General features: G+C 40.8%; 1 protein-coding gene across 1 annotated transcript; it reads right to left on the reverse strand.

Moving 5' to 3' along the window:
* Positions 1 to 5,709: 5,709 nt before the first annotated feature.
* Positions 5,710 to 6,889, reverse strand: LOC116325935 (trace amine-associated receptor 13c-like). The gene is made up of 2 exons (XM_031746999.2): positions 6,666 to 6,889; positions 5,710 to 6,523 (listed from the first exon to the last, which is right to left on the reverse strand). Exons 1-2 carry the CDS (start codon positions 6,839 to 6,841, stop codon positions 5,710 to 5,712), a joined length of 990 nt encoding a protein of 329 aa, XP_031602859.2. The 5' UTR covers positions 6,842 to 6,889.
* Positions 6,890 to 14,632: the final 7,743 nt, after the last annotated feature.

Below are 14,632 nucleotides of genomic sequence, written 5' to 3' on the forward strand. Positions count from 1 at the left end.
GGAGCCGCTGAAGCGCAGCGAGAAACGCCCACTCTCCGCGGCGGATGCTCTGGTGCAGGTGAGGCAGCAGGTGGAAGAACGCGGCGTCTCCGAGGCCCGCCCAGAGCCAGGCGAGTCCCCTCGAAGACGTGCTCTCGCTCCGCGAAGAGCCGCTGTTTCTCCCTAAGCTTTTCCGCCCACAAGGAGAGCGCTGCCTCCTGCCACTCAAAAAGGTCCGAGTCCGCTGGGTCAAAAGCGTGTCTTCTTGGCACGGGTCGTGTCATTCTGTCAGGCGTGTCGTGTGTGGAGGCGAGGAAGAGATGACCCAAACGCTGGACTCACGGTGCAGGATAATGGGGTTTATTGTAGGTAGGTTGGATGAACAGAACATGAACTGAAATGGCTGACTGGGTGGACGACTGACTGACTGAAGAACTGAATGGCTGGCTGACTGATCTGAACATACATGCGGAGAGACGACATTAACATCAATGACACGACAAAGAACTGGTGAAACCGAGGAGCTTAAATACACAGGTTGAATGATGACAATGATTGGAAACGGGTGAGTACAGGGCTGAACATAATCTGACCTAATGACACAAGCTGACATGGGAAAAAACAGGAAGTGGGAACATTAGTGTGGCAAACTAAACTGAACATGAACAGAACTGAAAACACTGGGTCACCGACCCAGGAACCCTGACACTCCTGAGACTGGCCAGCATGTAATGGAGTCGATGGGAGGTTTTGTCCAGCCTTGTCCTTATCTTGGATCTTTGACACTAAGGGAGTCCAGCTCCATCCCCACAACATTACTGTCTTTGCGGATCAGTTTATTGAGTCTGTTGGCATCTGCTACCCTCAACCTGCTGCTCCAGCATGCAACAGCATAGAGGATGGCACTGGGCTCAATAGACTCACAGAAAATCATGAGCATTGTCCGACAAATTAAAACACCCCAAATTAAAACAATTACTTGACGACAACGGGAAGGAAAAACTCCATATGCATAAGCAGTATGCATAAAGTAAACAGCATTCATCCTAGCACAGGACTTTGGGGAACTCTGTAATTAACCCTACTGAGTGAAGAAGACTCCCCATTTGCATGAACAAATTGGAGTCTATTTGCAGCGTTCTGATATAATTAAGATCACTGCAGGACAGTATCTTTCTATGGCATGCTCTAATCTCTGTAATCAAATATTAGGGTCAACAGTATCAAATGCTGCACTGAGGTCTAACAAGACAAGCACAGATATAAGTCCACTGTCACGTCAGGTGCAGGTAAGTGGACTCAGAAGCAGGACTTGCGTCTGTGGTTTAGAAGGGTTTTTTTTTTTTTTTATTTACAAAAAGGCATGATAAATTTAACAAAAAACAAATGATAAAACAGTGTACAAAGAGTTAATCCTGACATAGATCTGGAGGGAGGGCAGCATGGGCAGGGGGAATCATCAGGAACAAGACACAAAAACCAGCCTGCGCACAAGGACAGAGTCACTCTCGGAAGCCACAAGGAACTAGGGTTAGAGTCAACTAGGAATAGCGATGATTAGGAATAGAGAATAGATAGAGAAGCACAAAATGGACCACTTTGGAGAACCTGTCGATTATGGTTAATATGACCAAATTGCTAGAGGAGTGCAGCAAGCCGGTGACAAAATCTAAGGCAATGTGAGACCAGGGCTGACTTGGAACCGTTAAGGGCGCAAAAAATGGAGACATGCTTGATGGAGCCTTTTGTTGCATGCACAGGCATCACATGGCAAAACATATTTGCATGCATCACCTTCTAAAGAGGGCCACCAAAAACATTTTAACAAGGAAATCGTCCTTGCAACCCGCAGATGGCAAGCAAAGTGGGCTGTGTGGAGCCAGTGCAGCACATTAGAGTGTGCAGAAGGTGGAACAAATAACCTGTGAGGTGGGCCGCAGCTGGATCAGGCTCTTCTGGCTGTGCATGGCGCACCAAGGTCTTGATTTCCCAGGTAACAGCCCCCACTACACAGGATGCAAGTAAGATAGGTTCTGGTTTCGATGATTCAGAGGGTTCATTACAGTTAATGTATTCAGTCCTCCAAAGTCTATACAGGGCCTGAGTGTGTCATCCTTCTTGCTCGAAAGAAACTGGTGGCGAGAAGTGTGGACCAAGGTTCTTTTGAGCAAAAAGGATGGCTTCCAGTTACTCCTTACTGTACTTTTCTATAGCTGTTTTTTTCGGGCCCAATGGGATTGTCAAAGTGGCTGTGGCCTGTAGTGTCATGTTGCGCTAAAAAACTTTTTTTTGTTATTTGACGTTGTCCTCAAGCTCTCATTATGTCAAGCTTATCTAAGAAGCTTATCTAAGTTTTAGCTAATCTAAGTCTTCTTATCTTGGTTTAAAAAATGTCATTTGTGGTTCTTTTTAAAGCTGTTCTGTTTTTTGTTTGTATATTGTTCTTATTTTATTTTTATTTATTTCCATTTCCATTTCTGCTGGCACTGGTAACCAGGCTCTTTGTCATGACTTTATGAACACTGTGTGAAGCAGTTGTTTAACCAGCTCTATATTATACAAATGGTAGACTAAGGACAATACCTTGGCGAAATTGGGATATGTGAAAAGTAGACCCTGAATAGACCTCTAAATAACCCCCCTGTAGTCCCCCTGTACCGTTAATAACATTGTTTTAGTTTTAGCCTTTATCTAGGCTGAAGTCTTTCAATGTCTTGAGGACAATGCTGTCTGTTCTGTCACTCAATGGTGGCAAGTGCAGTATTCTATGTGGCAGTGTGTCAGGTGACTGCCGCAGCACTCTATCACTCTCCTTCTTGGTAAAATACCCCTACCCCTTACACAGCCTGGAGGTGTGTTTTCATTGTCCTGTTAAAAAATAAATGATGTTCCAAACAAACCGGATCGGATGGCATGTCACCAAAAGATGCTGTGGTACCCACACTGGTTCAGTGTGCCTTCAATTTTGAATTAATCCCCAACAGTGTATTAGGATTTATTTTTTAACTTTAATATCTTTTTTTTAAGACTAATATCTCATAATTAGCATCACATATTTGTGTTTTGTCTTTTACTGCACACAGTGCATTGTAGAATAGTTTTGGACAGAATCAACACTTCCTCACAACATCCTCACAGGAATGACCTCGATCATAAACCTGCTGTTATAGTATGCACTATACCCCCCTTTTAACTCTACAGACCTGGGGAAGGAAAAGAGGTTGTTATCATGGTAACAGGAGTGTTGCCTATTGAAGGGTCATCTCCATATAAGGAGATGTCCAGAAAGCTGAAGAAGAAGAAACATGAGCCCATATCAGACCTAAGGCTACTTTAAACTGTTTCAACCAATCATGTTCACATTCACCTTTTTTGCGTTGCAAAAGGACACGGAGGGTGGAAACAGGATCCTAAATTTGGACTTATCAGTCCAAAGCACAGATTTCCACTGGCCTAATGTCCATTCTTTGTGGTTCATGACCCCCCAAAAAACTCTTCTGCTTGTTGCTTTTCCTTAGCAGTGGTGTCTTAGCAGATATTTGACCATAAAGGACTAATTTGTGCAGTCTCCTCTAAACAGTTGATGTAGAGAGGGAACTCTCTACATTCATTTATCTGGGATTTATGGCATTTATCTGGGCTCTAATCTGAGGTGCTGTTAACTTGCCATTTCTGAGGCTGGTGACTTGGATGAAATTATCCTCAGCAGCAGAGGTGATTCTTGGTTCTCCTTTCCTGGGGTGATGCTCATGGGAGCTGGTTTGATTGGAGAATGTTTTTTGCAACTGCACTTTGGGACACATTCAAAGTTTTAGCTATTTTCTCGACTGACTGACCTTCGGTTCTTAAAGTAATGATGGACTGTTGTTTCTCTTTACTTAGCTTATTGGTCCTTGAATTTTGACTGTTGTCAAATAGGGCTGTCAGCTCTGTGCCAACCTGACTTCTGAACAACACAACTGATAGTCCCAACCCCATTAAGAAGGCAAGTAATTTCACAAATGAACCCTGACATGGCACACCTGTGAAGTGAAAACCCTGTCAGGTGACTACATCATGAAGCTCATTGAGAGAGAGCCAAGGGTTCATTCATTCAGGACATTCAGGAATCTAAAATATAAAACATTACAGTTATTTTTTAAGCTTTTTCTTTGCGACATGATTCCATATACCTTGCTTCATATATTTGATGTCTTCATTATGTATCTACAATGTAGAAAGTAGTCAAAATAAAGAAAAAAAACCTTACATGAGAAGGAGCTTGGAAAGAAAAGTGCCTGCACGTCTTTAAGTTTCTTGAAGACATTTCGCCTGTCATCTGAGAAGCTTCTTCAGTTCTAACAGCAATTGGTGGAGAGTCCCAGATTATTGAATTCTATTGGGAGTGTCCCTAATAGGGTCCTGGGCCCCCTATTGTTCCTCTGGCTTATCACATGAGCCAAAGTGTGAAAAGTGGTATCTACAGTGGTAATAACTTTAAAATTACTATATTGTTATATTCTTTTTTTCTGCCTTCTTACCCTTTGTCACTGAACTGTATTTCCATATTATTACCCCTGCTTATTATCCAATTACATACATTTAAGTGTAATATTACTCAACTGTAACCCCTTATGCTACCATGATATTACCTGGATATTAAGTGGTTATTACTTTGAAAATTGAGTGGTAATAACTTAGAAATCCCCACAATTTTTGTTCTGCCTTGTTATCCTAATATTCCCACCTTATTACTGAGCTGTAACAGAAAATTGAATCATTATTTTTATTATTATTATTGTTTGTAATTTAGTTATACTTATCAATTGTTGCACTTGCTAGAAACATTAATATTATTATTAATACTGTGGCACTTTCTGTCTTCTTGCACTACTGGTCATACTCATATTTATATTTTATACAATTTTCTTATCTTTTTTCATTAGCTGTTTAGCTTTCTGTTCTTAAATTTATTCCAGCTGTTAACTTTTTTACTCTCTCTGATTCTGAACACAGTGTTTCTTTTTGCACTGAGTATGTAAAAGGCACAATAATTTATCCCAGGATTAATAAAGTTCTTATCTATTCTTAATTTTATTGTACACTATGTTTGACAACACAGTGTTTATAAAATACAAATATAACAGCAGTGTATAATAACCAGAGAAAACAAGAAAACATCAACCACTGATGTGAACATTATTGGAGCCAAAAGGTGAATACAGTGAAAAGGAAATGGAGTGAAATTTACTGGGTAATAATTAACACATAAAATACATAAGAAAAAGTAAAAGTACTTACATATATTTTTATCGGAATTTTCATTTAGAATATACACCACAGTCACAACTGTGACAGCAATAGTGATATTTTTTCTATCACTGTTTAGAACCATAATTCAGTAAGTCACTTTCAAAATTACAGGGAAAGTCCATCCATCCATCCATTTTCTTCTATTTGCCCATATCATGGTCCAAGGGGGCAGACACACACTATAAACCCTGGGAAGGTGGTCAGTATGTCAAAGGTCAAAATGTAGAGACAGACAGCCATTCACACCTACAGTCAATTTAGAATCACCATGCAAGTCTTTTGATTCTGAGCAGAAGCTGTGTAACCCCCCATAGACAAGGGAACATTAAAACTATGCACCAGCTGGATTCAAATCCAGGGCTTTCTTGCTGTGGTGTGTCAGTGCTAACTGTTGCACAACTGATTTTATGTCTTAGTAGAGCAGGTTTCATACTCTTTTTATAGTATGTTGGCCCCACTGGTGTCATACTTGAAGATCTCCAAACTGATGATAAGTTTAACAGCATTTCTAAACCAGGGGTAAAACAAGGCGTAGATCAATGGGTTTAGACAAGAGTTAATGTAAAAGATAATGACCACAAAAGATGCAGAGGGATCATTGACAGCATTTTCATCAACAAGAGAGTAGCAGTAGAGTGGACAGAAGCATGCTAGAAATACAACTACAAGAACCCCAAGACTCCTGGCTGCTTTCAGCTCAGATTTGTTTGTTTGATTCAGTGGACGCTGAAGTGTGACAGATGTAACATGAGAGCGCATGGCACGAGCCTGAGACACAGCCACCACAAATACTCTCATATACAAGACTATGATAACAGTAACTGGACCAAAAAAGGATAAAATAAGGTCAACAACAATAGCAATATTGCTGCTGAAAAATACACACTCTCCAAAGCAAGAATTATACCTGCCTGGTTCAATCATGACATCCTTTGTATAAAGACTGCTGTAGAAAATAGCATAAAACCAACACAGACAAACACCGAGTTTGACTTTCGGCAAAGTAATTCTGGTGGGGTAATGCAGAGGGTCACAAATAGCCACATAGCGGTCAACTGATATTAGAACAATGTTCCCTATTGAAGCACAGATAATGTTGCTGGTCAAATACCAATAAGCAGAACACATAAGATCACCAAGTACCCAGCAGCTTGTGTTTCTAAAGATTTCTAAAGGCAACAACAGGAGACCCACAAAAAAGTCTGAGACAGCCAGAGAGAGGAGGAGGATGTTACTGGGTGTGTGCAGCTGCCTGCAGGGAGACAGAAAAGAATATAATGCGCATTGTTAATGTCAATATGTCTTCAGTGAAAATTCTGCACTAATAAGGCATGATTCAATTCAAAAACTTCTAAAACTTAAACTGTAGTTTCAGTTGAAAAGTTAAACTCTGCCTGAAGTGGGAGACGGAGATGATGACAAGAAGGTTTAGAGCAGCAGTGAGCAGAGAGATACATGAGAGCACAATGTTCAGGAGCACAGCTTTGGACCAGTGAAGTGTCGGCTTCCTGCAGGAACTGTTGAGGAGTTGTGGGAAACAGAGCTCGACTCCTTTCGGTATCTCCATCATCAGACACCTGCAGCTCTCTAATTAGAAATTCTTCTCATACAGCTAGTTTATCTCACCCCTCCCACCAATCTCTTTCAGTCTAAAACATGATGACCCTCCTTTTCTCTTCTTCCTTTCCTTCGCAATTTCATTTTTTAACTCTGACTGTCTCATTCACAGATGGTTAATAGATTTTCTTAGATTATTGTCATGATTCTGGGTCTTCCACCCAGAGTTTTGAAATTTCTAACTTTTTAATTCAGTTTTTAGTATTCTCTGTTTGGTTCTTAGTTTTATTTTTCATGTATTTCACATTTTCAGCTTTATATATTTTCTTTCACATTTTGAACCTTAGTTATTATCTCTGGCCAGCATGGTGATGCTGTGGTTAGCACTGTTGCCTCATAGCAAAACAGTCCTGAGTATGAACCCAGCCTGGGATTTGATTAGTAAGTGTGACCACATCTATAAACCCAGAAATGGCAGTTTGCTGGTCAACATTCTGGTGTCTGTTAATACATTGCCAGGAAGAAAAAACATCAGCAATTATATTAGAGACTGAACCATTGATGGACGTCAGTCTGAGAAAGGCTGTAACAACATTTTTAAACAGTGTGACATCCATCATTTTACAAAGGTTATTTACAAGTGGAAAACCTTCAAGACACCTGCCAATCCACCTAGAAGTGGACATCTCAGCAATTTGCTCCAAGGTCAGACTATGCAATGCTCAGTTAAACTGAAAAACACCAAAGACCTACATCATAGTGCTGGGCGATATATCGATTTTTAAAAAAATATCGATATATTTTTATACAAGACATAAGATGTGACAATATCGTTCGTATCGATATAGTATATGTTGCGTTATAATTACACTTGTGGAGCTGCTATTTTGCCTCTCTCTCGTCTGGGTTTGTCTGCCCCGCCTCTCTCCCTCACTGCACACAAATCCCCTCCCCCATCGCTACGCCTCCAGTTGCCGACAAGATGGACACAGGAGCTAGCGAAGAGGAGCTTGTCGGAAAAAAGAAAACCAATGGCTCAATTATTTGGAGATGGTTCGGGTTCAAAGTGTCAGATGAGCAGCAGAATAATGTATTTTGTAGAGAATGTCGAAAAAGCGTCACAATGAAAGGTTCGAGCACTACTAATCTTTATCACCATTTACAACTGCGCCATAAAGTGCAGTATGAAGAGTGTGTGAAACTGCGTGCTGTAGCCCAGACTGCAAAGTCTTCCGAGGTTCCCGCCGTGAAACAGACCACCTTACAACACTCATATACTCGTGCCGTGCCATATGATACAAAAAGTGAGAAGTGGGGGGAAATTACTAAAGCAGTTGCCTATCATATTGCTAAAGACATGGTCCCCATCTCAACTCTGGAACAAGAGGGCTTTATACAGTTGCTAAAAACTCTTGACCGAAGATACCAGTTACCTAGCCGGAAATACTTCACCAGAGAAGCACTGCCAAAAATGTATACTGAAGTTAGACAGAGTCTCGCTACCCAGCTCACCAAAGTGTCTCACTTCGCACTGACCACCGACATGTGGTCCAGCAGGACGTGCGAGCCATATATGACTGTGACTATACATTTCATGGAAGACTGGGAACTGAAAACTGCCCGTCTCCAGACCAGCTACTTTCCTCAAGACCACACCGGAGAGCATATAGCTGAAGCCCTGCAGGATGTGCTCAAAACCTGGAAGCTTAACCCGACGGGACTGGTTGCTATAACAACTGACAACGGGGCTAATATTGTCAAGGCGGTTCAACTGAACAAGTGGCCGAGGATCCAGTGTTTTGGTCACAGGCTTCATCTGGCCATTGGTGAGTGCAATACTGAATCTGTTAATTTGGAAAAAAAATGCTAATAAATGAAAAGTGTATAGAGTCATTTGCAGAGCTAAGTGATATATACATCTATCACTTAGAAATTGAAAGTTAGTTGAATAAATAAATAAACTATCCCTACATGTTCCAATCATTTGCTGGTGATTTTACCAAGATAGTTTAACTAGAATCATTTCTAGGTTATACAATACATGACACACTTTGCAAATATTGTTAAGTCTTATGCATCACCTTCTATACAACTGAGATGGATATTAATTTGCCTTTGAGTGATTTGCAACTTAACATAACAATTAAAGTGATTTTAAAAGTTTGTATTTTGTGTGTCACAGGACATGCTATGGATGATGCCCGCATTACCCGGGCTATTTCTCTGTGTAAGAAAGTCGTCAGCAGCTTCTCCTACAGCTGGAGGAAGAGAAGAGAGCTGGCTGAAGTGCAAATACAGCTGGGTCTTCCAAGTCACCAGCTACTCACAGAGGCAACAACTGGCTGGGGATCAAGGCTTCTCATGATAGAGAGGGTTCTGGAGCAGGAAAGAGCACTTTCTAAAGTCCTCTCTGTCGACATGAAAACCAGACCTCTAGTCCCTACTTGGCAGGACATAGAGGTCCTGGAAGCAGTTCAGAAAGCTCTCAAACCCTGTCAGGACTTCACTGATGCACTTTCAGGAGAGAAGTATGTGACCCTGTCATATGTCAGACCTGTGCTACACCTGTTTAACACTAGTCTCCTGGCACCTGGAGGAGGAGGATAGTGAGCTGTGTAAATCCATCAAGACCCGCATTGTGGATTACCTCAACAATAAATATGCAGATCCATCCACCAGTGACCTGTTGGACATGGCTTCTTTTGTGGATCCACGGTTCAGGGCGAAATACATCCCAAGTGAGAAGATTAATGCACTAAAACATAAACTCATCTTGGAGGCAGAGTCTCTGCTCAGCTATCAGGGTACGTGTTTGTCTGTGCTGCCTGATCCAGCCATGCAGAGTCTGCAGACCGAGAAGAAGCAGCAGCGGGACACACAGCTAAAAAAAAGAGATCACTGGCAAGCTTCTTCCAGCACAGCACAGCCACCAACACTGGTTTCACAAAAAGGGAGACAATCGAAAATGAATTTTCTAGCTACCTGTTGTCAGTTTGTGTAGAGAGTGATGCTGACCCTCTCAAATGGTGGAAGGAACATGAAGTTGCCTATCCAGCACTGAGCCTCCTGGCCAAGAAATACCTTTGTGTGCCAGCTACCAGCTCCCCTTCTGAAAGGATTTTTAGTTGCAGTGGAAACATTGTAACCTGCCACAGGGCATCCTTGAAACCTGATAATGTTGACAGATTAGTTTTCCTGGCACAAAATCTGTAAGCTGTACAGTTGTTGGCCTTGCCAATTGTTTGTGTTCTTTCTATATTGTTATTGTCATTGGAGATTTGCACAAAGACCCACTGACCAAAGAATGGAATTTTGTTAATTTCATTCAATCTGTTTACATGTTTTGTTTTTTGCACAAAATACCAGATGATTGTTCAGGAATACACACAAAGAAGCACTTTAGAAAACTTTACTTCAGTGTAAGCACTTTTTAAAGAGCAAGTTGCCTTTGTTATTTTAGATCTGCATCTTTTTAGTTTACATTATACATTTAGTTTACAACTTTTAGCTTTTTGTTATGTATGAAAAGGAAAAAAAATGGAGCATTATTATTTAATAAATGCTGACAATTTATTTTTGACAATTTTTTCATGTACATCTACAGTTGTATCTTAATAAAAGTTACATGTGTGACATCTGGGACAAATACCTTTGACCAAGAACTCTCTTTTTGTTCTTACTTTATGGGATTAAAAAAATATCGAGATATATATCTTATATCGCCATCCAGCTAAAAAATATCGAGATATGAATTTTGGTCCATATCGCCCAGCTCTACTACATCACAAAAATACTACTGTTTTTCTGCTTTTGTTTTCACTTTTTTGTGAAAACCAGACATCTCATACCTATCCAACAGCTAAAGCTTGGCTAAAATTCAATCATGCAACAGGACAACAATCTAATGCAGAGCAGCAAACCAGAATCGCTGAAAAAGCAAACATTTTAGTTGTTGAAGCTATCCAGTTCAAGTCCAGATCTCAATCTGAATGAAATGCTGTGGCAGGACCTTAAGAGAGCTGTGAAAAAAAACACAAGCTGTGAAGAAAAAGATTCCTGCATAGCTACATGAAAAACGTTTTCACATGAGTGCACAAAGTCCTGAGATTTTTTTCACAAGCTTAGAAAAGCTGAGTCGCAACTTAAATAAAGTTAATACACACACTTACATCAGTCACATTACCAAGTCATCGCAACATGTTCTTTATATTAAATCTATCATCTCCCACCAATTTATCCAGCTGCAGTTTTTATAGTTACTAATTTGCCTTTACTTAGACTGTGGTCTACATTAGAGCAGTGCTGACTTGTCTCATTGCTATCATTCAGTCTCTTGCAATTAGAAATTTAGCACTAAGGACTAGAGATGGCACGATACCACTTTTTTATGTCCGATACCGATATCATAAATTTGGATATCTGCCGATACCGATATGAATCCGATATAGTGTGTTTTTTAATCAATAAAACTGTTTTTTTAATATCTTGCTGCATTTTGTATAAGTTCATACTCCAGTTTAAATAAACAACAACACTAAAGCTATTCTGTTATACCTGTATGTAAAAAATACACTGCGCCCCAAATATTTCATAGTTCAGCAACACTGATCAATCTAATAAACTTAAACCTACTCCATCCTCCCTATTCTGGTATTTTAAAGAGTACTTAGCAGAAATATTAAGCAACCTAACTAATAGGGTTGGAAACTCCCAGCAAAAGAAAATAGGGAACCACCCTCCACCTCATGATGCTTAATCGACGTAGTCAACTTTAATTTGATGCAGTGTGGAAAAAATGCACAGAAATAAATTATTTTTCAAGAATAATTAAATAGATTCAACATCTTACTTTAACAGAATTGCAGAATTCACAGATGGTACCTTCCCAAAGGAAAAAGTACTATAGCTTACTAGGGTATATTAGACTTAACAGTTACTATATACAGTAATGGACTTCTATACATTTTACATCAGATTAAAACTTTGGGTGTAAGATTCAGATAATTATTTATTAAAAGCTAGACATTTTAAATGAGAATAAGAAAGAAAAGTATGTCTTTGTGCCCCTTTTCCTGTTAATGCCCTGTCGGCCCCTGGCTAAACTTTGCTAGATCTGCCCCTGCACAGTTACCAGCCGTCAGCTACGTAGAAAAGGATCCTGGTGTAGAAAGTAATATTAAATCAATTCTAACAACAGCTTATCAAGCTTAAACGTGCTGCTGTTGTTCCGCCGCTGGTTTCCTCTTTCTGGTGCAAAGTGGGCCAAAAACAAAGAAGAGAGACGGAGTCGCGACAGAAAAGCCGATCAGCTGATCAAAGGAGTTTGCAAAGAAAAGCGTCTGGACTTCTTTGAGTTGCTTGAAGACTTTGTACAGTGCAGTGAGGAATGCCCGGACCTCTACATTGGAGAGACCAAACAGCCACTTCACAAGCGCATGGCACAACATAGAAGAGCCACCTCCACAGGTCAAGACTCAGCAGTCCATCTGCATCTTAAGGATAAAGGACACTCTTTCGAGGATGCCAATGTTCACATATTGGACAGAGAGGACAGATGGTTTGAAAGAGGAGTGAAAGAGGCCATCTATGTCCACTGTGAGCGACCATCTTTGAACAGAGGCGGTGGTTTACGACACCAACTGTCTGCCATCTATAATCCAGTTTTGAGTTCCCTCCCAGACGCCTTAACGCCCACTCACATCCTGGGCCATCTGACCTCAGGAAATCACATGATAGGGTGGGGCCAGGTTTCACAATGAGCTCGCCGAAACCCTGGCTGATTAGGTCCCACACCGCTTTCACACCTTGGCGCATGTGATTAGAGGATCACCAGGGGTCCTTTGTCCCTCCTTGGGGATACTCCCACTGGGTTTAAATCTGGGACTCTCGGCCATTTGACCTTAGAACTGAAGAAGCTTCTCGGATGAGAGGTGAAACGTCTTCAAGCAACTCAAAGAAGTCCAGACGCTTTTCTTTGCAAACTCCTTTGACTACGATGACCTGGATGACTGAGAACCTTCACAGACGATCAGCTGATCATTAAGCAGTTTCATGATTGAAGTAGCAGCAGGAAGGTGAGGGAGAGAGAGAGAAGAGGCAGTCGCTCCATATATCGGTTGTTAAGCTTAACATGGGAACGCTTTACAAACATTCAGAGATGAACTTACACACTTGCTTTACTTCTCTCTGGGATAACTTCCTCGGAGATGAAATGCTGGTTTGGTAGCGAGGCTACAAATATCTATCTCGGTCACCATGTACAAAACTCGTGAATTTGTTTAGTAGTTTTAGTTAGTAGTTTAGTATCAGCCACACTGAGCAGCTGTCAGTTGTGATTCAGATTGTGTCATTACAAGAGAAGCCCCATGTTGAGGAGTATTTTATGGTTTTTTTGAAAGCTGACGGATCCACAGGGAAGCATCTCACATCCATGATTTTAAACAGTCTGAAAGAGCTGAAAATTCCCTTTGAGGACTGCAGAGGTCATTCATATGACAATGGGGCCAACATGAGAGGAAAAAACAAGGGCATTCAAGCCAGGCTGCTGGAACTGAATCTTAAAGCCCTCTTTGTTCCCTGTGGAGCTCATACACTGAATTTGGTTGTGGCTGATGCTTCAAAGGGATCTATTGATGCCACAGGTTACTTTGGGATTCTGCAAAAACTTTACAATTTGTTTTAAGACTCCACTTAGAGATGGACCATCCTGAAAAAACATGCTAACATTACACTGAAGATGTGGTCCGAAACAAGGTGGGAAAGTAAGATCAACAGCGTTGAGCCCCTGAGGTACCAAGCATCTGCAGTGAGAGAGGCTTTGATTGAGGTGAGAGACCACACCAAAGACTCAGTCATAAATACTGAGGCCCAGTCTTTGTCTGAGGAGGTGGGATCATACAGATTCAGCATTTGTTCAGTGGTGTGGTATGACATTCTGAATCAAATCCACCATGTGAGCAAGCTCATGCAGTCTCCCAACATGCATGTGGATGTAGCAGTCAATCTCCTCAAAAAGACAGAAAGAGGTCTCCGCAACTACAGAGCAACAGGCTAATCAGCTACACAAATTTCAGCCAATGATATGTGTGAGGACATGAACATAGAGGCTGTTCTGCAACAGAAAAGACTGAGATCTACAAAGCAGCACTTATCTTACAAGTAATTTGATGAGCCATTGAGTGATGCCCCAAAGAAGCTGGAGGTGACCTTTCTTAATGTTGTTGTTGATGCTGCAGTGTCTTCCATCCAAGAGAGATTCACCACTCTGGAAAACATGGGAGAGAAATTTGGAGTACTGACACATTTTCCATAAGAGGGGCTGTTTGCACAGGGCACCAAACAGGCTAGGACCACCTGTGTTATTATAACTACATTAAAACCAATCCAGTCCTTTTGGGCCACTTAAAATATGTTTGCAGAACTATTATTATATTTGTTGCAATTTCTGCTGTCCTCTTGGACAGATTACTCTTTAAAAAAAAGTCATTTTAATGTCAAATGAATAAATGAAAATAAACATCACTGCCAAAAACCGATTGCAGCTTCTACCTTGTGACAGGAATGTTGTTTGTGGCACAAGATGACTCGATGCCACTCGAGAGGGATACATTTGACATATGTTTCACATATTATAGACCAAAAAGTTGTCTATAGCAGTTTAAATATGATCAACTGGTTTTTGACAAATACCGGAAATTAGTTTATGGCAGACATGACTTTTTGACACAACACCGGCTAACTGACAACACCTAGTTATAAGCTAATATTACGGTTGAATATTATTGCACCTAACCTTAGACTCCGG

The sequence above is a fragment of the Oreochromis aureus genome, linkage group 16, assembly GCF_013358895.1.
Source record: "Oreochromis aureus strain Israel breed Guangdong linkage group 16, ZZ_aureus, whole genome shotgun sequence".
Classification (NCBI taxonomy): Eukaryota; Metazoa; Chordata; class Actinopteri; order Cichliformes; family Cichlidae; genus Oreochromis; species Oreochromis aureus.

Bases quoted from the DNA above. Each gene is read 5' to 3' on its own strand.
- LOC116325935 (XM_031746999.2), bottom strand. From the start codon at position 6,841: ATGATGGAGATACCGAAAGGAGTCGAGCTCTGTTTCCCACAACTCCTC. The intron at 6,524-6,665 runs GCAGAGTTTAAC...GTCTCCCTGCAG, and splicing joins ATCTCCGTCTCCCACTTCAG to GCAGCTGCACACACCCAGTA.